At 38.3% G+C, this 25,536-nt stretch overlaps 1 protein-coding gene across 1 annotated transcript in view; it reads right to left on the bottom strand.

Annotated features, from left to right (window-relative positions):
- The window catches only part of MTPN (myotrophin), a 30,703-nt gene extending 7,353 nt beyond the window's left edge, over positions 1 to 23,350 (bottom strand). The window contains exons 1-3 of the mRNA XM_009903011.2: positions 22,997 to 23,350; positions 3,146 to 3,259; positions 2,056 to 2,139 (exon numbers count right to left, since the gene is read on the bottom strand). Coding sequence (XP_009901313.1) covers positions 2,056 to 2,139; positions 3,146 to 3,259; positions 22,997 to 23,068 — 270 coding nt within the window. The 5' untranslated portion in view covers positions 23,069 to 23,350. The remainder of the gene's footprint in view (positions 1 to 2,055; positions 2,140 to 3,145; positions 3,260 to 22,996) is intronic.
- Between the last annotated feature and the right edge of the window lie 2,186 nt (positions 23,351 to 25,536).

The raw sequence follows: 25,536 nt of genomic DNA, 5'->3' as shown, positions 1-25,536 counted from the left end.
TGAACACCCCCACAGTTCATATACTTTAGAAGGCAGCACAGAATGTTATAAGCTAACAATTCCATTTCCAAATCAACAGCTGAATGTAACACAAGATTTATTTCTATTAAATCAATTCCTAGAAGATGAAAAATCTCTTATTCCTTACATAATTTTACCTTGATAAAACTGATACCTGCTTTGTATTTGTGGTATGTGGACTAAGGAGAGATACACCACTGTATTCATCAGTTCTCAGAAGTTGTGGAAATATGTTAAAGGAGGTTATTGACAGCTGAAGGGATATTCTGTGACAGAGGCCATGTATGCAAGGTATCAAGTAACAGAGTAAATGAAGGCAGCTGAAAGTAGGTACATGTAAAATAATAAAGCTTTCTAGCAGTGAGAAGTGTTGTATTTACAAAACCAATGAAGAACAGCTTTGAAGAATATCTTAAATACACTGGTCCATTATTTGCATTTGCACTTCCACTATTTACATTCAATATTTGCCCTCCATTTAGAATAAAAATAAAATAAACCCCACTCCAAAAATAACTTGGAAAAACATACAGCTGTCAAACAATCGTCAAGTTTTAGAACTCAAAATAAGAGCTGAACTGCCTGACCTGATGTCCCCCATTCTGCTATTGTTCCACAAGGTGGAACAATGAATGTTCAAACAAAGGTCGTAAGATAGAAGAGAAAGAACAGCCTATAGGATCTGCCTCAGAGTGAGCTGATGAACAAAGCTGCAGTTCATCAGCTAGCCCTCATGAACAGAAACAAGCAGTTTTCATACATTCAGCTCTGCACAAAGAAACCAGAAAATACAAGCTTTCCCAAACTGTCCAGCTGTAGTAACATTTTTCTAACCTCATCTCCTAGCCCAAGTTCATATTCTCATAACATTCTGCACTTTGTAGGACTGCCTTGTCTTTATGACTGTCATTCAAATTGCACCAAGTACAGAGATCAACATATTCTCACAAGCTATGTGAAAAATATGTGGTTCAGGGAGGTCATTAATGCCCTTGCTGACAGGGGCCACAATGAATACATAACCCCTACTGGTGGCCAGACAGTTCATGCGTGAACTTAAGTTTTGAGGCATCTTACATATTATTTGAGAAACTTACTTAGATTGTAAAACACTTCAAAACACAAATTGAAAGAAATACAATGTGGTATAAAGGATACCTTTTTTGTAACGTACATATAATGATCCTAAATGAAGGATCAGTCCTCACAACAGAATTTAAGCAAGTTGGATGCACCATTATGAATCCTAAATTAACACTCACAGCATTTCTTCACAGAATGACTTAACATTAGACAGGATAGGACAAGTGAAGAAAAGTGAAATTCATCCAACATTAAGGAAGTAAAGGAAGACTACCTCAGAAGTGACCTATGAAAGCATCACACAGCATGAAATCTTTTAGCTAAATGATTTAAGTGGGTTCGTATACTGAAAATGTAGTTAACCACCTCTTCTCAAAGTGAGATGTAGCAAGGAATTCACACAAATGGCAATAAACTATTGCATGTATTAACTACTGCTTTGTCAAATGGATCACCTTTGCAAGGTGAATCAAAGGGAGAACAGAAACAAAAAAAATATTGACTAGCTCTACCACAGAGAGGGCTTGTCTTCCTATTCTTACTTCCCTTCACTCTGTCAAACCAGATGAATTTTCAGTCATCTGGCAAAAGCAGAGGAAAACCACACCCCTGAGCCACTTCACAGTGGAGATTCCATCACATGAAACACTTAAGCAGCTGCCAAAGCTAAATCCCACTCCTCCCTGTCTGCTAAAGGAATGCTTTTTTTCCCTTCGCCTGATTTGCTGTTAACTGCTCTCTAGCTGGAGCTCACATGACTGTTAGGGGTCACTATTATTTGCAAGAGTCCTGGAATTCTCCCTTCTCCATAATCAGAGTATCCTCTCTGATCTGGCAACATAAACATTTGTTTGATGTTTTGAACTTATCTGGAGCATCACCTTATTGAAAATAAAAATTGTAATATACACTTTGCTAATGGATATCTTGCTCCAAACATTTGTATCTCACCTTTGACAGAAGCAATTTCACACAGGAAACATGGCCCTCATAGACTGCTGATAGGAGTGGTGTGATATTATGTTTGTCTGGAGCCTGTAAATTGAGACACAGTTAACCGATGCACAAGTTCACACAGCTTTAAAAGACTTCACTTAACTTTTGTAAGTTTTGTAAGGATTTAAGAGTATTATGCAGAAATGCATTCCTTCAGAATTTTTCACTCTCTTCTAACAGGGAAAGTCATTGTTTAAAAACCAATCACATAACTGCAAGATTTTTCTTGCATAAGATTTCTAGGTATCCCAAAGTCTATCTACTTTTTTAGGACAATTGTAGAAATTGTGGGGGTTTACCTGGCAAATTTTGTCCAGTTTAAAAATCACTACTCCAAATTCTGCTAGACAGCCTGACTTCAGAAATCAGTTTTAGCTGAGATACTGTTTGGGCTGTCTTGCCCTCTCTCAAAAAAAGGTTGTTTTCTCCTCTCCAGTCAGGAGACTCTTGCCAGACACCAAGGAAAAAAATTCAAGCGATTTCAGGGAAAACATTCAAGCCATTTTTTTTAAGGACTAAGGTTAAGATGTCTTGTACATTACCCTTTCAGGAAAGTTCTCTAAAGCACAGCATTTAGCATGAATGGTTAAAGTATTTACAAATACTATACTATACTTTACAAATACTACACAGTTTCAAAGTACTACTAGAGCCCAGCCAAATTTTTTCACAACATAAAGTGATGAATGTCAAGCTATAGGAAAGTGACTGGGTTTGTACAAGTAACAACATGTATTTCATGCAAACTTTATTTAGATACAGTTACTGAATGTATTTTTATAATGATAGTTATGGGAAATTTACATTTTTTTATAGCTATAAGCAGCTCTTCCTAGCGTGTCCAAAAAGAGTAAAAGCATGAAATCTGATTTTAAGCTTCTAACCTCTAGAAGACCGACTCTCAAACATTTTTAAATGCATGCAACAAATTGATCTACATATTTCAGTAGCTATTTAGCCATTTAAAACCATCACTTATGTGTGTGGGAAGGAGTGGAAGATGACCCTAACGCCCTAACATCTTCTTGCAAATTGCTGTACATACGTTAATATCAGCTCCTTTCAATAGCAGAAATTCCAGAATCTCAAGCTGTCCACAGTCTGCTGCATAGTGAAGAGGCTTCCTCCCACCTTCAAGTGTCCGGTTGACATCTTCACCCTTCAACATAAAAATAATATACTAAGAAAAATTTTAGAGCTAACACACCAAGAAGAGCTTAAAACAAATCCAGTGCCCTCAAATACACTGAAGACTGTCCATTCACATATTGAAGCTGTGGCCCAAGAAAAATGAAAATTACTTTCCTTGATTTCCTTTCTCTCATCTGTGCATTCAAAGCTGCAAGACAACCTTGGTCTTTCATTCCACACAGCATCTCAAGTGTAGCAACTGTGTAGTGCACTAGTAACTCATACGGTGAAAACTAAGTCATCAGAGCTTGTAAAAAAAATGCTTACAGTGGCTTATTTTGCTTCTCCTTCCCCTTGACTGAGATCCTAGTTTTCCAGATAAGTCACTTTACTGGCTTCCACATATATTAAGGTTTTGCAGACTGAGAAACCAAATGCATAGAAATACATCAGCATCATGACTACTATCCAATTATGAAATTGGCATCTGCCAATGCCACATGACACAAAAAAGTCTGAAGACAGTCAATCAAATCAGGACACAGTATTTTAATGCCACTCACTCATACTAGTGGATTGAGACAACTCTTAAGGCGTAAACAAAATTTAATTTAGTGAGTGCCTAATCAGCTTTGTTTCTTCACCTTGGGTTGTGGAATTAAGGATAAACTGATTTGCTGCACCTCAGTAATGACAAGAAGTTACTGGAAACCAAACACTGACAAGTTATGTGGTAAGCTAGGTCCTGTTTGTATGTGCAAGTACCAGTATTTTAGGCAATAGCTGGATTTAGCATCATATTTCAAGCCCTGCATCTCCACAGAAAACCAGTCAAAAGCATTTCAGCTGCAGCATCAATTTATACTCCTCTGCAGTTCCCTCACCCCTGCCAAGAACCTCTACAAAGTTCACAGAATAGAAGGCTTCACATATGTGTTCTGGACCTTACATCCCATCTAAGAATGGAAGACAAAATTGTCACAAGGAAGTCTCATTCTGCATTTGATGTTCTGCATTATCAGTTTTATACTACCAGCCAAATAACAAGGCAGCCTCAGAATTCTCCTCTCCTATCAACGAGACGTTCAATTCTTCACAACACATTGCCGAAAGTCAAAGCAACACTACAGTGTTATCTAAGCCACTGTGCATTCTGTGGTCTCACAAGTCAGGACTCAGTTCTCAAGCTGTTGAAGGTTCTGTCTTTGAAACAGCACGAAGTAGCAGCAAGCAGCGCAATCTAAAAAAGTCTGCAACTCCTGCTACTGACCATGAACTACAGCTGTGGGCTCTGAAGCATGTGGACTTCAGGAAAGATTGGTTTACTTTTACCTATGAATGGCAGCAAATTGTACTTCTAAACAAAGTCTAGCACAGCTTTAGCTATGTGGACTATCAACACTGTAGAACAGTTTACAATTCCAGTGTGACTAACTGAAAGACTCACTCTTTGTTAACCAATAAGGTTCTTTCAGGTAGTCTTGTGAAGTAACTTCTTTTCTTGCTGAATTTCAGCACAAAACAAAACAATGGTGGGGGTAAGTTAATGACTGCTCTAGCAGCAAATAGCCAGATTGGTCTGAAAAGTAGAAGAACACAGCATATACTTAATTTATCTATAAAGTTAAGCTCTATTCATATTCTTACTTGCACCTTGCCATCAATTATAAAACAGTTGACATTGAAACAGCACATGATGTTTGCAAATTTAAGGATTGGGACACATAAATTAAGGAAGTAAATCATGTAAAGGCCACACACTCACTACCCCAAAAGAGGCTCTAAAAATCCTGTAATGTCTGATGTGTGTTAAGACATGGTAAGAAAGGGGATAAGGGAGAAGCACAAACAAGCTAACTCCTGGGACAACACACAGCAAAGCTACAAAGTTCACATTAAAAGAAGTAGGAAATACAGAATCATCACATCTTAAGGACAGTCCAGCAAAGCTTTCCTTTCCTTAAGCTTATAAATATTGTTTGGCTCATTGGCTTACATTATAGGATTAATTTTTTTGAGGGGGTTTTGTTTGTTTGCTTTTTTCAAGAATGTACCAGGGACCCCTCCGTTCTCTCCTAAACTAATGGCAATGGAATATAACAGTGGTCTCTCAAGCCCTGTAACAGGATGAGGTAGAAGGTGGTACAGGAAGCAAAGACTCAAATTTATCTCCCTGTGAAGTTGTTGGTTTTTTCTTCCCTCCCCCCCCACCAAGTACTGTGGTTTTGAACAATATTGGCCAAAGATATACCAAATGTTATGAACCCGGTTATCAGCCATCTTAACCAGGCGACAGTTCTCCATAATGATGTCTAAGACAGCAAAGTAACCACTAATTTGGTAGGCTGAATCTAAGAGGGTACTGCTAAAGGTTTTCTTTAAAAAATACATAAGCATATACAGACAGAACACACGTGGTCTGCCAAAGAGCAGCATGGTTTTTTCCTTTACAGCTGCATGAAGGACATCTCATGTACATTGGACAAAAAGTGACAGGACAACTCTCTTAGGAAGTTTTACAGGACTTCTGCCATCCTCTAGAGTCTAACAGCACAACAATAAGGTTAATAGTTATGAGGGTACTTTGAAGGAGACAATTAAGCCAGAATCAGAGAATTATGTCCACTTCAAAATAAAATACATCTTCAAAGGCTACACCTCTCCTGAAGTATTATTTTCACTTTATACAGTGGACAAACAAATTCACAAATTGTGCAAATGCTTATACAAAACCTCAAAAAATAAATTGCCCTCACAGAAGATAGGATCACTTCTTTAACAACCTTTAAGGCTAAGCCTGTCATTAACCACATCAGTAATGTTTTTCTTTGCAGATGAAAGACCGAGGGCACCAGCTATTCAAGAAAATTAAAAACTGGTTCAACACATGAAACATCAGAACCACCATTTAGCAGGTATCTGCTTTAATCCCCTCTATTAAAATCTGATTATAGGTAAAGAAAAGTCTTTCTGTAAATCTCTGATTACTAAACAAGACAGCATGAAATAAGATTTTTATAGCATACTGATTTATGTCCTACTTAGAAAAGTCACACACATGGATAACAGCAGAATATTCAATTAGGACTTTAACTCTAAGCTTAAATTGAAATCTAGCTATCAACTTTTCAGTGAAGAACAGGAAAATAAAACCTTGAAGCTCACTTCTAAATATTTCAAGAACTTTCTCTGCTTTTAAAATAACTAATAGCAGGGTTCATTATAGCATCCTCTGAATGGAACTATCACCTACTTCCAGTACAGGTGCAACTCAATCTATAAGAAATTAGTTGGAACTGATCTTTTTAATTAATTACTCTTGAACTCAACTCTACCACTGCCCTCTATCTTGCATATTTTCCTTGCTCTGCCTTCTCTTGACAATATACTTGCACAAAACCTCTGGCTGTATCTCAGTCTTTTTCTAGTTTAACTCCAGTCAAGCTTTGGCTTTTTCAGTTCCATCCCTGCACACCCTAGGAAAACATCCACATTATTCTTGGGTATCCACTCCCAATTCCATTTTCCATTGTCTTACTTTTTGTATCTGACAGCCAAGCTGACCTCCTGTCACACATGCTGGATGTTCCAGAGTAATCTGGAATGATCTGCACTTCAATGATTGCCTTGAATGAGTTATGACAAATTTAATTCCTTATTTTTTTGCAGCCCTAGTTAAAAGAATTAATTAGATTTCACTGACTTTGTCCCTAATGCACATTATGACATCAGCTTATCGGAAATGTTCAATGAACAAAATTAATCATAAATTGCAAGTTCTAAAACTCATTATTTTCCAGAGAGATGACTTAACTACACCAAACTGACAGTGTCCTTGAATAGGCCTCTGCCTCTTCTGTAGGCTTTATGACACAGACTGCTTTCCATGCCTCCATTGGTCTATCCTTTCCCACTTCCTTGGTCTATCCTTTCCCACTTTCAAAAGCATCAACACTTAAAGCCAAATAATCAAGTGCCACTTAGCAACCCTACAGCATAATCCATGAACTTCAGTCACGGCTTTCTCTGTATTGGCACACCAACTGAAACCAAATCTAAGCCAGCTGTTCACTTGGGCACTGTGATTTGCTAGGAGTATTGTCCTACAATATTACTGTCATGCTATTAATGTCACAGCTCACCCATCAGTTTATCATCAAGTTTCTCCTCTGTAGCAGTTACAGTATCACTGTTCCTAGCCTATTCAATTCCCACACCTGCATCAGAAATTAACTTGATAATTTTCTTCTTTCCAGCTAAATCTATTCCTTCATCTGATTCACCACTTGGCACCCGAACACACCAGAAATAAGTAGCTAGGATTTACAGTGCAGTTCTATCTCAAGAACAGAAACTGAAAATTGTGACCTCATTAAATCTTATCGCGTAGGCTAACTATATTACTAGAACAGTATCTGTAATAATGGTGGCATTAAAATGCTCTTTCAGATTTAGAAAGAGCTTTATAACCCCATCTGTACTTGTCATATAGAAATAACTTCATCTCTCCATTTCATGCACTCCTTTCATCCCACCTTCAATGAAGAAAAGCAGATTCCATAAAATCAGATATCCTTAGTGTGGGAAAATATCCTACAGGAGCTACATGACTGGGTAATTCCTGTCACTGTTAGTCTGGAAAAAGATGAACTCACTTTATAGTCTCTTCATATACAAAATATGGCTTTTTTATAGAGCATTAGGCAACTCTGACATTTTAAATATACCAGTAACTTTGTTGTCAGTCTGGGCAAAATACTCTTTCTATGAAGAAAAGTTTAAGTCCTTTGGATGAGATATTTGGAACATTGTACTGCATACTGAGTATGCTACTTCCAAACCCTTCATATGTTACTATCTTCTCTGCAGGCTTTTGTTAGTAGTGGTTGTATATGACTGAATAGAGATTTAGTGGGTCAGTTCATCAGAAGTACTTCCAACAAGATCTATGGCAACAGATATGACAAATTCAGCTTCTGGAAATGAAGAGTGTCTCAGGATTTGAGCACTGACATTCCTCAGATGTAGGAACAATAGGCAAATATGTGCAGACAAAAGAAAATGTAGGTATTGTACCTTTTTGTTTGTCACATCACAGTGCATGGCCTTTACATCAGAAGGATCACATGTGCAATATGCCTTTGTGAAACACTAGCAACATTCTTCCCGTTAATGAGTATGGTGTAGCCGAAAAAAAACCAAAATAAAAACACTAAACCCCCAAACCCCCTGTGTTTTTATGTCAAAACAAACATTTGAAAACAAGCAGGTGGATTAGAAATTCAGTGTAGCATCTGATTTCAGTGTTCATCTTCATGAGGTGTGTTGCAGGGTTTAAGAAAAAGGAAAAAAATCCTAGTAGACAGCTAGGTAAGCTTTGATACACCCAATAACAATGATGGATTTGTAACTGAAATGTAAAAATATATTCTGACAATACCAGTAAACTGTAATTTATGCAGTTAGGTACAATTTGAAGACATACTTTACCATAATAGAAACTATACTGAATGAAATTGTTCCTTTCAATCTAACTAATTTGTGCCTGGAAGAGTAAGTTTTATGTTTTAAAGTGGAACAGAGATAACCTGATCCTTGAAACAATTTTTCAAATAAGAGCGATTTATTCCTTAGACTTGTGAAGAGAGAGCAAGCTGGGACAAACTACACCTTAAAACCCCCCACCTTATAAATTACTAGCCATGTATTCAAACTGTTTAGCAGTCTCGCACTTCCACAATGGGGATGTGGGGGTATGGAGAAACTAGTGCGCCTTAATCTTCCTCTTCCTTTTCTCAGTTTGAGTCAGCTCACGTCCCTTCATCCTTCAGTATGAAGCTTTTCCACATTCATCCATTTCAGGGAAGATTTTGAAGACACTAACAACAAAAATGAAACAACATACATTTAACTATCTTTGTCATTCTACTTGTACTCTCAAAAGTTTCTGTTTTAAGGATTTAAGGCAAAGTTCACTGCTTAACCTATGTTCCTTTGAACTGTATATTCATAGACTTTTCAATTGTTTACTGCCCTCATATCAGCTCTGTCCACTTCAGATCTAAACATGACTGGGAATCCTTAAAAGTAATACTGAAGAAACAACTTGAAAACCCCCATACTGCATACTTTTATTCTTCAAGGTCAATCATTCCACAATTTCTAAAATAATTGTGAGTTTAAGTATCTAGTAGGTAAAACAAAAACTTCTCCTATTCTTCTTCTTGCTGTAACTATAAAAACCTAAGATGACATTCTTACATAACCCATCCATGGGTCACAAACACTGGCAGTAATGACAGAAAACTCAAACACCATGCTTCCTGAGACCTGACTAATAATCTAAAAATATAAGGACAGTTTAATTCTACAAGCTTGTAAGTCTGACTCACAGAATCACAGAACTGAAGCCTCAAATACCCTGGTTGTCAAGTCACTTTAAAGATTCAAGAAAAACTAAAATGGAGCACTATGAGTTCAAACATGAAAAAGCTCTCATTTTTCATTCTTGCCAGCACAAAAAACTAAGCTGAGGTTTCCCACTGAAAAGTTAAGTGCTGCTACCTCAGTTTTATTGCTACTAAAATTTTCTCACTACTGCAACCTTCCTTGGGCATACATGCAGAGAAACCAGCTTCCTCACATGACCTGATGGAGAGCACTTTCATCCTTCTCAGCCTGCCCCTGGAGTGGTTCCATATGTATGTATTCCATTTTGTAACCCTAGTTTTCAACCCTTATGACTGCCAAAGAGATAATTCACATACTGCTAACCTTAACTCAAAGTTGGATTTGTAGGTGTCTTATTTTGCAGAATTACATATATTGGAATGTGTTGAAGAAATCTGACAGCATTATAAAACATTAGTTCTTAACAACAGAGCTCACTAAAGTATTCACTTGGTCTGCACCTTAAGCTTTCAGCTGGACAATCCCACAAAGTTCCAGTTTTGTGAAGAGGTGTAGCTCAGCTGAGTTCTTCCCCTCTATAAAATAGCTGCAGGGTCTCAAAAACTAGTGTTGATTTTGAAGTAGAAGTTTACATTTCTCTCAAGATATAAACTGATTTGGTCGACAAAAAGCTACGCTAGCATTTTAACAGGACCCTGAAGATTACTAATAGAAACACCCTTAAACTGAATTCAGTAGCTCAGGCCTAATGGCTTTTCCTAAAAGCCCTTATTTCTAGTTTTCAAGTGTTAAAATTAACACTACTCAAAGCCACCTTTCAGTAGCAGGGACAATAAATTAATCTCTTATTCAATGCTGATTATACCATTTTCTCTTGACATTTTGTCATGGTAACTGGAACAGAGCACCAGACTGAAGTAGTTTCTGCTGGGTAAAGCAGAGAGGTTAAATATCTGCATCCATTACTAAACCTGACAGCTTTAAATTGTTAACAGTAGACTTATCCTCACATGGGCTGTCGTAACACAGCCCTCAATATAAAAGCCACTAGTCTACTGCTATAGACAAGAAAATAATTTTTGCAAGCTTCAGTGTATTCCATCATAACCCTAGACCAACATGCCACTTCCACATCCCTGTCCATTTTTATGAATTACAAACAAGAACAATTCAAGTGGCTCATAACTCAAGCCAGTGTAGAATACTATTTAAACTTTCCTGTAAGAAGAAAGAACCTCAAACTGTTGCCACATGTTGATACATGATGCTTCAGAGATTGCAGAAGTAAGAATTTGGCAGAGCAGATGAAAAAAAAAGCAAATAAAAAATTCCACATTTCCACTCAACTTGGTGCTTTGTAAAAAAAAAAAAAAAAACCAAACTCAGAACAATGCAAAATGTTGCCTAAAGTAAAGAAACATTTTTCTATATGTGCTGCTCAGCAAAATTCTGGAGTCTCAAATCTTCTTGTCTCTATCTTCTGATTTGGAAGAAAAATTGCCCTGTTGCCCTTGGTCAATATTCAACATAAGAGCAAGAGTGGAACAAGTAACTAATAACTCAAAGGCTGGGTTAAGTACAAAGAGCAGAAACGGAAGGAAGAAGTGTTGTAACTTTTGAATTGTTTATGATTTTGAAGCAGATTTCTTCAGTTTAAAACTAGCAGTAAGTTCCTGTCAAAGCTGAGAAATCAACTCATTTTAACTGCAAGTAGGCAGTTTCCCATGGTAACAGCAAAAATTTTGTGCAGGATCCAAATTTTCATTTAAATCCTCTGTGTTTTGAAAAATTATTTATTTTCAAACCACTAGCTAAATTTACATAACAGTATCACATTCAGCCTGTCACAAAGAGACTACTGCTACTGTTGCTCAGTGGTTCAGCAAATGCTAACCATTCCAGTAGTTTTCCAACTGCAGCCTGAGCGAACCACAGATGTCTGTGGACAACTGAACAAAAGCAAACAACTAAGGTTTATTGTATGGGATAACTACTTTCCACTTAGACAATTTCAGAAGATCTACACATTCTTTGTTTTTTTGTTTAACAATTGAGAGCAACTCCATTAGTTAAAACTTCATTCTGATTATATTTTTGTTCACAGTAAGAGACTATTACTAAGTCCTTTCAAACACTGCCAGGTTTTTTCTTCCCCATCTTCTAAATGTCCTATCCTGGAGCAAGAAGGATTTTTTTTCTCAGCTATCTTCTTTCTACCCTTTATACTTTGGGGAATATTTGGGCCAAGATGTCTTTACACATTCCTCTTATCACACCTTACTGAAGAAAACAGGAATAGCAAAAAACTCCCCCAAAAATCCTGTAGATGATGATGAAAAAGCAAAATCAAGTTAACATGGTGAGAAGAGAACTTCCTGAATACAGAAAGCTCCAGCTCTGTGGGATAGGCTGCAAGAGCAATTGCTGTTCTGGCTCCTTATCTTATGTTTTTTATTAGTTTTGCTTGCCACATCCACCTGTGTTTCCATATTAAAAAAGCATAAAACTCCCAACAAAAGACACTCAACCAACTTATCAAAAAGATGTATCCTTTCTGATGACAGCACAAGTCTCTCCTCAGCTGCTAATGATAACACCAATACTTGGCCTACACATGTAAAGAAAATTAATGAACTTGCTGCTGCATTTTGTCTTGATAGGGTATTTAAAGTACTCTGAAAAGCTTTTATAAGCACCTCTAATTTTGGCTTAAGTCAACAAAAAGGTATTTAAAAGGCACACTTTTCAGGCTTTATTTGTAAGCAGTAAACAAGTACCTAGCTTATCCACCATTCTGAAGTCCTTTGTCTTAGTCAAAAGAATACTATTCCAGAAACAACTGCTAAATAAATTAAAACCACTGAGTCATCTGTGCTTCAGTTGTATCAGCATTTTTAAAGACAAACAAACCTGATAAACTAGTTGTTCTGTAGAACAGTACTGAAGCTTCTATTTCCTAGCTACAGCTTCTAGAAACTTGCTACAACCCCGGCTTCACAGATATGTCAAATACATGCATTATAGAAAACAGTTATCTCCCCACCCCCACTGGTCCAATCCTTAATTTCAGACTTGGATGAGAAGCAGTAGAAAGAACTATTTGCATTAGCAAGTGATGAAACAGGAACGAAGGGAGCAGTTTTACAGTAAAAGTTGTCCAAAAGCACCCACTCCTTATGCAACAGCTCAGCAACGGCAGTAAACTACTTCTGACAGAATAAGCTATTGCGGGCAAAGGTATTATCATTTCTAAGAACAGACTCCCTATAAAAAGTACTGCTTTACTTGATGAATGGTAGTGTGCTACATTTTCTAGATCATGGCCTGAAACAGTAGACAACCAGGTGTACTTCATAAGCTACCTCTACTTAGAAAGAATAAAGTTAAAATACTTCAGTTTTAGCATCATGTCTTGTCTCAGACATGATACAGGGGGAACAGCCAAAAATAAACCCATTTAACCATTTATTTTTAAAGAATCTAATGGCTGTATACCTTAACAACACAAACCCAATGTTCACTCTAAAGAGGTGTGTTATATACTGTACCCAATGAATACAGCACAGTGCCCATTTTTACAAGCACCACTGAGCTGGCCTGAAAGGGTTTTTCCTCCAGGAGTTATTGGACAAACTCCGTGTTTTAACACTGTTGCATTTTCAACTAATTAGGATGATACTCTGAGAGTATAGGAGGCAGAAAATATTCCAGCCCACATGAGTGCCAGATGATTTGCTAAACAGCAGACATCAACCATACGTAAACTAAAAATCAGATGAGGTCTCAGTAATTCAGTATTATACCATCAGTAGACTGACAAGAGATGACATTATCAAAACAGAAAAATGTACAGAACACCTGTTCATGTAGCTTCATACAGACTCACACTTAACACATCAGATTATCTAGTCACAGAATTTTGAAAGTTTGAAGAGACAAAAATACACTGCACCATGCTTCATTTCCTTGGTGCCACTAAGTTCGGTTTAGAGTAAAATAGTAAGGTTCATGGACAAAGCAATTCAGGCTATTTCTATCATTAGATCATTGCTCCAAGAGTTAGCTAGCTGAGCAAATAAAAGCCAGTACTATCCAATCTGCATTTAGTTGCTAGCTCTGAATTAAAGCATTTTCAGGTACAGCAAGAACTTCAAAATCAACATCTGTGTTAAAATCCTCATTACATGTTCTGCAAAGAGTGCACAGGAAGTGACTCTTTTCCTTCTAGGATAACAGTAGGTGCCAGCTACTGGGTTTCAGTTTCAACAGATGCAAGATTGATATTTTGACCTCTATGCATAATCTAAAAAGCAGCAATGATAAAAAAACCCACACACAAGAATAAATATGAGTTCTAAAAGTTAAGGTTGCACTCTGTCATGAGATATGAGAGGATTAACAGGAAGATGAGTCTATCTTCCAAAACTTACTCTTATATTTAAAAAAAAAAGAAAACCAAATTTAAATGTTACAACTGGGGCTTGGCATCACACAGATGAGCTGCTGGACAAAGTACATGTCCAAGGCAAGATCAACTATTCTGTCCAAACCCAAGCAATGAAGCTTAGCTTCTAAGTAAGTTTTCATAGAAGATTAGCAGGCATTATTTTCCTGTGCACATTGAGTATACATTTTCTTCACACAGCAGTGTATAAAAAAATATGAAAAATCAAAAGCAGTATGAATTCTAAAAGTCTTCTGCCTTAACACAGATTCTCGTTGACATGCTGAGCAGTTGATGACTGTAATCATGTAAAGCCAACAACATATGGTAGTAAAAAAAAAAATCAGAAAAGTTATTTTTAGATCTATAAAACAAATACTGCTTTCTAAGGAAAATATACTTAAAAATCCCCAAACACATGAACATCCATAGGATACCAATTCTGTATACTTGGGAGTATTCAGCTTCACTGTAACACTTCCCTTTAAACTTACTATTATTGATAATACACTTTCACAATTCATATAATCCATCTACAAAAGTTAAGCTATTTTACCTAGATTTCACCAGGAATTTCAGCAGTCTGCTAATTAACTAAATAATGTATTTTGTGTTATAATCTAATTAAAGGAATATAGTTTGAAATTAAATGTGTTTACTGTTGAGTTACTATTTCCAAGATAAAGATAATTTAAGTAAAGATAAAACTATATTACAGGCCAAATTCAAGTTTTTTAAGCCATCCTGTGATACTGTGATGCTAAATATCCATCCCTTGAGCCAAGAATGAGTTAACATTGTATTTTAAAGTTACTGAGAAGTCAGCAATCTAAGGAAAAAAAAAAAAGATTCCTCCAAATTCCTCACTTGAACACAAAGGATCCTAAGAAACTTTTTATATAGGGCATACATACAAATGCATATCTCACCTCACAGGAACTCTTCTTTTTTATACAAGGACTTGAAACCTCTTCCTCCCAATTTCTTTATCTGAATCAAGTACTGGGAACATTTTTGAAAAAAACATGAAAATCTGAAACCCTTAATGACTTACAATATTTGCATCATTAGCACATCAGTTTGGAAGAAAGATGCTGGTGGTAACTGTTCTATAGACCGTTCTACCTTTTGTCTCAAATGGCCTTCCAGCTCATCTTTCCTCCTAGAAGCTAATCACTAATTTATAGACCACGAGTGTGTTAAAAAAGCAAGTTCATAGATTACTGAAGTTTGGGCAAAGAAAGTACTGGGTCATTCAACAATAAGTTTTGATCTTAGCTCATAAGAAACTCTTGAGCACACAATTCTGTTTTATAAACTGACACCATAATTAGATATATTTTAGAATATTCTTTGAACTTTGGCTAGAAGTATGACAAGCAAATCTCCAGAATACCTTTCCAGTGATGGTTTGGTCTGTTCAGCTTATTAGCCACTGCATGCAATTACTCTATTTGATTTTCAAAGTATAGCTGAAGGCTAAGTAAAATGATTTCACCATTTCCCTTTTGGCCTGTAACCAGTGAGAAAGGCAGTGATGTATATAAGCAAAGACTTGTAGGAAAGTTTATACCTTAAACATTTAAAGGAAAGTATTGTTTCCCTCTCCATCTCTGGCATGTGATTGCAGAATTACCATAGGTGCTCACAATCAACATGGGGCTTTCAATTTGCAGTAACAAGAGTCAATACACATCCAGCATCTAATAAATATTTCAAGCACTTTTCAATATGAGCTGTGTTAATTTGTACTCACCCTCTTCATAATGAGCTAAAGCAGAAAAACATTTAATTGTTCAAAACTGCTGAAACTGCAAGTTGTAAGATAAACAGTTGTATAACTGAGTGGCCAGTTATTGGCACCTATTCATTCCAGTTGATGCATTTGTCGTAATAATAGGAGATTTGTCTACACAAATAACAACTGCCTCTTTCTACAGATTTGTATTGACTGCTAAATACAACATTCAAGGTGGTGCTCTTGCTAAAAAGCAAAGAAAAACTATGAAAAACTTAAGTTGGAACTTCAAAACTTTGGAAGCATGCAAATTAGGTACAAAGGGCTGACTTTGTTCATGCTTTTGTCTGGACTCATGTTCAGAAGCTCAAACAAGTGTAAATCCATAAAAAGCCTGCTAAGAACACTCCTCTGGAGATGAATATTGAAAAACCAAAATTAATATGTGAGTTAAGCAGTACACTTTTATACATTCCCTGGCTTTGTGTAGCTTTCCCAAATTTTCTATTCTGACATTTCAACTACATCTGCCTTTCAGTCTCAAAAATTTGTGGACTTGAGAATCCTGCATTTCTGAGTCCACCATGTTCTATTTAAACTTGATTGGAATATTTGACTTTCAGGTCCTGATATTTTAACAGCTAAGTCAGAAGAGGCATATAGAGGTTGTTTTGTCTCTTGTGACCTGTCCAGGAGATCCCTTATTAATAAATTTTGACACTGCTACAAGATGCACTCCGTCGGTGTTTTCACTTATGTAGCCTGTGTGATTCACAAATTCCACAGTACCCAACCCTTCACAGTTAACACAACTGTACATGTATTAATCCAAATGGATACAGAATACAAGCCACAACAAAACTGTTCCCTTAGACTTTTAAAAAGCTTCACGCATCTTCTGTATGCTCTCCTGTTGAAATAAAGATTGGCTAACTGGATTGGAAGACAAGAGCTAGGCTTGAAAATCAGAGATGTAGTATAGACAGCCAGAGGGGAAACTGAGGCTAAAATAAGGGAGGGTGGGAAGAAAAAATGCAGTACTAGAAGCAAATATTTTCCTCACTGCACTGAATTCTCTGCTTGTTATTCATGACCTACTCCTAAATGTGTATTGTCATACTTAGTAACACATACACTAAACACCACAAACTTGGACAAAAGAGGGTATCAGAGATTAAATCTGTTTTTTGATTTAAGAAAAGTAATATATTAGTAAAACTTTCAACAACAACAGAAATATATTCATTATCTTACTAAAATAAGACTTTAATGACTCTTTACTTTTTGCAGCAAACACCAATTAGACACAGAAATCTAAGTCAGTATACTAGGAATAGCCCAAACAGAAGGAAATAAGGAAGTACTTGATCTTTTATTGACAAAGTCAAACATGAGTCACATACTTAGGCAATCTCTTAAAGCCAGCAACATTTTCAGAACACAGAAGCCAGACGAATGAACAAAACAAACTTAAGCCCAATGTCAGCATCTCAGCAAGATGCTACTATATTTAGCAGTTTCAGATTAGCGATTGGTTATTATGAACTCTGGTTACACTTCTGAATCAGTTATGTCTGTACCTTCACATAAATGACAGATTAGACAATTCTGGGACATTCATTCAGCCAGTAAGTCATACGTTCCACCACAATGCCAAGTTTACAGGCGAGTTTGTTACTCTGGGCTGTTCTTACATACTACTTGAACAGATGTGCAAACCAGTAATATGTGTGAGCAATTCTTTTCCATGTCCTCAAGACTCTCACATCAAATTGGGGAAATTTATTACCCATCCCAAAAAGGTGATTTTCATCAAGCTCACACATCTCATTGTTCCCACTACTAAAAGACAGCCATCATGCTGTGTTCTTTTGAACATTTTTATAGTACATTCATGGCACTTTAGTTAAGAGTAACTAACTATTAATCTGGAGCTTGCTAACAGCAAAAGCAAGTGTCTTGTTTCACATAAGAAAGGTTTAGGTCACCATGTTCAAATTCACAAAAAGCAAACTGAACACCAAGTTTAAGCAGAACTTAAGCAGTAAACCAAATAGAGAATAATATCAGATCTAGAATCTCCAGATAAAGAAAAATTCACACAGTATGTAAGTACTGGAATAACACTAAGGAGATACAATACAGAGATATGCAAGAGGCCAGCAGCTCCCAGGTCAGTGCCAGCCCTGATAGGCTCCCTGGACAAACTACTGAGGTATACGTACACTGCACAGCAACCCAGCCAGGCTTTCAGATTTCCTGTTACTTAAGAGGAGGACCACTGCTTGCAAACCAGAGGCAATATACATATCAACTTAGCCACAATAATGAAGCGCACTTCTGCATTCAAGATAGTGAAACAAGGTGAATTTCAATGTAACCATGGCATGGTTAATCTGTAACTCAAGTAATCCACCCATATATAAAAAAAAACATTTAAGTGCTTGTTTTCTGTTCAGTTTGCTCCTGAAGGAGTAAAAGCCATTTCAATGGATACTCAAAAGAACAGACATTACCCCTCAAAAGCTAAATGCTGTTTACTTCCTCATTCCTATAATTCTTCTTGCAGACATTCATTTTCTCTCTCACTACACTTAGACCTTGACTGTTTCCTGTATTTCAAACACAGTATTTCTAATCAAGGTTTTTGGGTTAGCCTCTCCAGTCAGTTTTACAGTAGTCAAGTTTTCTCATTTGTCAAGACATATTAAAACACAATTTTATACCCTAAAGAACTGCAAGACTGTAGTATCATAATTTTGTGAAGAACACAAAAGTAGCTGCTGTTTTCTAGTTGAGTGATTAAAGGTCCTCTACAGATTTGGTTTTCTTTGTTCTGCTATTGAGAAAAACCACAACTACCAACTCAAAAAAATCCCACACCAAAAAACATGACTCCTCAGGGGAAGTGCCTACTAGGCAAACATAACCTATACACACTTTCTAAAAATTAGTTTCAAAGCCTACCATCATTTCAGCCTCCCAATCTACTCAGCAGCAAAAAATTTGATGCTTTCAGTTTGGTTGACTGTCCTACCTTCTTATAGTATTATGCTAGCTGATTTACCTAACATAACTGTAAGCAGCATTATGGTTTAGGAAGCAACTATGCAGAGGACTGTATCAGATCATAAAGTAAGGAACTCTCAGTCTATAGGAAAGGATACTAACTTTAGAACAAACATTTATGGTAACCTCCTTCTTATAGATCCAAGTTTATCTTTACAGTAATTTTGTGCCTAGTGACTGAACAGAAGTTATACTTAGCCTGAGAAATTTGCTGCTCAATGGAAATTCAACACGTGGATGTTGATAGAGAAGTAGTTTTAAACAATTGTACAGCTTCTCACTCCACTGGGGAAAAAGGATAAAGAAAAGGCAAAAGAGCAAGCACCATTCACATGAAGAGGATCTGCAGGCTTAATATACCCTGCTCTTCTACTACTTTTTAACCCTCTGTTCTCTCCCTTGAGGGAAGCAAATTTCTCAAATCCGCGTGGGTCCTCCTGATCCATTTAACTGCATAGCTGATTCATCTGTTCCCATGAAAGCTTCAGCTTTCTTGAGGAATTTTAAAAATTTGAGTGGATGTATGTGGGAAGAGTGCAGCATTCCTTCAGTCTCTTCAATTCCTGCAAAGACATCTCTGGAGCCAACATATGCTGGCTATATTCAGAAGGAAGGTAGCAACGAAAGTCAGCAGTAAAACTACTTTTTTAATCATTATAAAAATAGATGACACCACACTTAACTGCTAGTATAATACACTAACTGCAGTACTCAGTAGAAATTAACATTTACCATAAAGAAAAAGTTGACAGTTACAAGTTGAGAAATGTAGAGATTAATAAGCTGTTTCTCTCACACACAAAAGTAGTCTTATAAGAATATTCAACTGATAAAAATTATCTTTCACACTTTTAACAAGTAAAAGCCAATAACTTCTTCCAAAAGCACAGACTGGCAGCACCAAGGTCTCTTTTGCTAAGCAACACAGCAGTTTCATTTTGCATTTATCTATTTCACTGTCACCCCTCAAAATGACTGTTTCTGTGAAAGATTCTTTCTGAAGTATTTTTAACACAATGTGAGATCTCTTTACATAAAAATCCATAAAATGCAAATGAAGACTTCCTTCTGCCTTTGTACTCTGTCTTGGTCTAGGAACTGCTGAAGTAGTAGAAACTTTCTCTACTTAAAGGGGATAGATCATGCCATTGAATAGAAAGGTTTTCACATTATGCTTCAAGTTCACATGCTCTTTGAATTGAATCGGAGAGCCACTAAGCTTTCGTCCCCTGGGTACCTAGTAACCAAATCAGTGAATAAAGACATTTTAATGATCCAAAGACAGAACCTTCACAGCTTATTAATGTCTCACTGATGACATCCATTTATACTATTATTTTTAAAGTGCTCAGAGACATCTAGTTAGCATTTCAAGCCCTGGCATTCAGATAGGAAACAAAATCAGAGGTCAATCCCTTTATGCTTTATTGGCAGCAAGACAGCAAGATTTTAGTTAAAAGCTCCATTGTTTCCAGTCAACTAATGAGGAAATAAGACTAGAACAAGACACAAAACAAATGAGAACTAGGAAATCAAAAGTTTCAGGAAGACAGAAAAGAAATGACTATACGACAATGCAAACTGCAAGATACAGAAGACTGCATCCCACATTACAGGGAAAGGATATTTCTACTACTGCAAAGTTTATGTAAGTAAAATTCCTGAACATCAAATCATATTTAGAACAGGAAAGCAGCAGGGAGCAGAAGCCACATAACTGATAAGCAAGACAATCCAAAGAGAACATTCAGCATGGATAAAGACATTTTTCTGAGTATCAAATTATAATTTCCCCTCACATTTTTCATTACTTCAGGAACAAATTTCAACTGAGGCTTCTCCTGCATTTTGAGGATTTATAGAATGTTCCTGCCATTCCTCAATTCACATTTCCTGTTGTGCAGTAAAATATAAGCTCATTCTTTTACTTTTTTCATCTCTGAAGGTACCACCCTCTACTTCATTTAGTTTCACAAAATCCATGATCACCTATCTGCACCCCTATAAAACTTAGCAAAAACTAGCCAAAAAGTTAAACTGTTAGGAAGGAAGAGGCTCAGTTCAAAACTTGCTTACGTAAGTTTTAGTTCCACAGGAAACCAGGCTAAGAGTTTACTAGCCCACAACCTGTCAAGAAAATGTAATGGACTGAAAATGTGAGACTACTTGTGCTAGTGACAAGTAGGATGCTTGAAGGATGACAGAAACCCTGTTTGGAAGTGAGGAAAAAAAATAACAAGATTAGGTCACAAATAAACAGAACATTCCCATAGCTTATTTACCTTCTACATTAGATGCAGCTCCAAAACGTAAGGCTTCTTTTACTGTAATGATGTAATCAGAGATGGTATCTCTCTTTTAATTTTTTTTATTTAGTACAGTTAGATGGTGTCCTTCAGCCTCTTCACTTTAACATGAGCCAGACTGGCTCAAGCTTCTTTTAGTAACAGATGGAACCAAATATTCAACTTTGCACTGAAGTGGATGAAAAGCAATCACATAAATTCATTTGCTACAAGAGCTGCAGTATCACTCAAGAAGAGTGGGGATATATGAGGGTGGTGAGACACTGGAACAGGTTGCTTGGGGGGTGGTAGAAGCCCCATCCCCAGAGGTTTTTAAGGCCAGGCTGGATGTGGCTCTGAGCAGCCTGATCTAGTGTGAGGTGTCCCTGCCCATGGCAGGGGGGTTGGAACTAGATGATCCTTGACAATTCTATTAAAAAAACCCTTAACAATTCTATAATTCTATTCTATAAAAAACCCCAATGTTTGTAATTAGTATTGCAGTGATCTTGTAGATATAAACTGACTTAAATGGTTACTGCCAAAGTTTTTTGCCTCTAACAGATACGCAAGGATCCACTAATCACTAATGTGCAGTGAACTTTCTAGATATATATGGAATCCCTGTAAAAGCTGTAGCAAGCATCCAAATCTGCTGCTGAAACATTCCAGTGGCCCACAAAGCTGAGAAGAAATAAAGACACATAAATGTAGCATCCAACTTTATTACAGAGTCACAGGTACATTACATTTAACGAAGAACTGAAGTGGGATGATTGTATTATTTCCGGTTATTAACTCCAGCACTTCACAAAGCAGAGCATGTGAGTGCACAGCCACTTTGATGCAAAGTCCAGTAGCTTAGCTGAAACTGTCAGAAGACTATTCAAGCTAAGCTGCTGGACTTTGTACTAAAGCAGCTGGAAGTACTTGCATACATACCTTTTTGCCAAGAGCACTACAAGTTTGGGTAACTATCAACCAGAGTTGACAACTGGAATAGGAAGAACTTCAGTCATCACAGCAAGGTATGTCAGTGTGCATCAAGCTCCCAAAGATAACTCTTAATTTGTTCAGAGGCCCAAGCAATTTTAGCTAAATTGCAGGTAAACCTTTGTTCTGATGTAACAGAAGACGATATTCCTGAACACGATGGATTCTCCAAAGCGGAATCTTGCCTTTATGTGCTTGTCCCACAAACCTCATTGACAACTGAAGGCAAATGAGGACAGAATTTTGCCTTCAAATACTACAGTGTACCTAAAGACTCTTCAACCATTACACAGGTGTCTACTGATACTGTTCCAGTCATCCTAACTAGATATCAAAACACTTCACAGAAGGTTAATGAATTAAGCCTCAACACAGCCAATAGCTTAGCATCACCCTATTAAGGATGAGCCCTAAGGCACAGATAACCAAACCGAGACCACACATATGCATATGCACACCAGATCAGCCAAGCAGGAACAAGACAGTGGCAGTCAGTACAGAAAGTTTAACGTACGGACATATATAACTTTACCAGCATGACCGAGGGTCGACTCGGGGGCAGGAGGGGAGCGGGGCGGGGATGAGACAAGAAGGAAGCCCAGGCACCGAAAGGGCCGCGAGGAGGGGGAGAGGAAGCTCGCCCTACCTCCGGGACCCTCAGCATGCATTAAGTTCAAAACCTGTCCCCAAGCAGGCCGCAGTTCCTGCAGACTCCTTGCCTCACCGCTCGAGCGGAGGGCCCTAAAAAGGACTCCGTGCACGATCCTCCCTCCTCAGCCCATAGCACCGCTTCGCCCATCCCAGGATCTTGCCGCCGCCTCCTACCTTGGCCACATAGTCCTTCACCTCGTCCAAGTCTCCATTTTTGAGGGCCCACATGAATTCCTTGTCAGACATCGCGGCCGCCTAGCAGAGACGCGGGAGGACGAGGAAGCGAGGGGCCAACAGCACCTCCAGGGAGCGAGGGCGGCGGCGCGGAGGGCGGGAGCCCCTCCCTCGGCTGGCGGCCGCTCGCTCGCTGTCTGCCGGCGGTTGGCGGGGCGGGGCGCGGCGCGGGGCAGGAGCAGTCACTGCGGCTGGAGATCGGCCCGGCACGCGGGAGAGGGAAACACGGGAGAATCCGCCTGATCGAGGGAAAAGCGGTTTACTCGCGCGCGGCGCTTCCGCTTCCGGTTTCCATTCAGCTCCCCTCCCCCGCGATCCCCTGCCCACCCCACCGAGACACCCACGCGGGAGAGGGGGAGCGCAGCGCATGCGCCTTCCGCAGACTGCCGCCGGAGCCACTTTGCGCATGCACATATTGCCAGCGTTCCCCGTGATCATGGAGACGCGGCGGAGGCACCGCGAAGGCAGCATCTCTGCTCCATGTTCCCGCGGCCCCGCCCTGGGCGTTGCCATGGTGATGAGGGCTGCGTCAGGTTCCGCTGGCTGTGTCGTCATCCCGCTGGCGGGGCCGCGGAGCCTGCCTCGGGTTGAGAGGATAGCCCTATGAAACTCAGCCTTACACTTACCTCTGCACGTACCAGGGCTCAGCGAAAGGTGTGCGCGGGACGCTGCGTCTGTGCCCGGGACGCTGCGGCATGTTGAGGGCACAGCAGGCTGTTCTGGGCTCCGCTGGGCTACCTCCGAACCGGCTGAGGAACGGCGTGTTTTAGTATCTGTGCCCACTGAGAGGAACTGGCTGCCTAAATAGCTGTTCTGCAAAACCCGAGGCACAGAATGCGCAGTGATTATCATAAAGGATTCAAAAATATAAGCGGGGAGACATAAAAGGAAGTATGTGATAATTAGTTAATACGTTGACAGTCTGTGGTTGCATCTGTTTTTTGAAACCACATACTTTGCGTGTGGAACACAGAACATGAGTCATGCTTGATTGCTAACAGGGAGCTGCTTTTCCTTTGGCAAGCATCATCCTGAGTACCCCTTAGAGCTAGAGCTGCTCTGCTAGGACTGTACCCAGTCTGGCAACATTATGTAAATGTGCAGATGCTGTTTAAAGGCAGCAATGCTCTTACTAATGAGAAAGAGGGAGCACTGCACCATACAGGCAAAGAACTTTAAAGGGGAGTTGGGTGGGGGGGAAGGGAGCGATGGTGCCTTACAGCTCGTGATTTTTCTGGGTTCATTGTATTTCTGAAGCACAGACATTTTGCAGGGTGTTGCAGTTTTGTTGTTGTTGTGGTTTGTTTTGGGGTTTTTTGTTTGTTTTGGGGGTTTTGTTTGTTTGTTTTTTGTTACAGGGATTAAATGGTATTTAACTGAAATGCTACATGTAAGGAAATAAAAATCTATAACCTTCCAAGTAAGATTAATTAATTAATTTATAAACTGAGAAGTTTTGGAACAGGTGATTTTTGTTGTTGTTCCTTTCCCTAACATTATTAAAGAAACAAAAATAATGAAAGACAAATGTATTTGTTGTGGTACTTGGAACAGGAGGGGAAGCTGAGACAGACATAGAGCTACAGTTCTTTGGCACTTGTCCATGAATCTCAGTGAGACTGGACCTTGGAAAGCATGCAGTAACTTGGGTGCCAGCCTTTGGTAATGAGGAAGAACTTAATTCTGTGGAATTGCATCTTCTAATGGAATGGAACGGCCTTTTCCCTGAACACTCTAGTAAAGATGATCTAGCAGCCACTTAAGCAATTGTTGAAGAGGCTGGCTCTGAAAACTGAAGCAAGGACTGTATCCGTGTGGATCAACACTCCCATCGTGATCAGAAGATGAATAATGGTTTGGAGGTCCTCATAAATAAGCAGGCTAGGTTTATTTATTAACAGAGTGCAAATCCTGTTTTGTCTGTAGGCCTTTTCCAGTATCATTTGTAGATGCTAGTAGGTTTTTGTAGTTTATTTATTTCGCACTCAAGTACTGTACCTTCTTTTTATTATGACAGTATGGATATTAAGCCATTATTACTATCTCCTTGACTAAAATTAACTAAAACCTTTGTGCCTTCATTCAAGAGAAGATAGCTTTTTTTTCTATAACTTTATTTCTCTTTTCAGGAGTATTTAACAGGAGATGAAAATTCAAGAAATTATCTCTTGATAATCTCATTTTTTTTCTCTACACTAACTAAAAAAAAAAAAGTAAATGCACAATAATTTAGGGTAGAAGGAATCTCTACAGTTCACCTGATTTAATTCCTGCTTAAAGCAGGGCCAATTTAGACAAGGTTTTTCAGTTAAGTTCTGCTTATATTGGTAGCCGCAGCTGTTCCTGGTAGCCTGTTCCAATGTTTGATTGCTTTCATGAAACAAGCAAGCAAAAATCCTTATATCTAGTTTAAAATTACTTGTTGTAACTTTGTATTTGTTACTACTGATCCTATATGTACCCCTTCAAGAAAAGTTTTG

The sequence above is a fragment of the Dryobates pubescens genome, chromosome 15 (genome assembly GCF_014839835.1).
Source record: "Dryobates pubescens isolate bDryPub1 chromosome 15, bDryPub1.pri, whole genome shotgun sequence".
Lineage (NCBI taxonomy): Eukaryota > Metazoa > Chordata > Aves > Piciformes > Picidae > Dryobates > Dryobates pubescens.
This window is presented reverse-complemented; position numbering and strand designations above follow the sequence as displayed.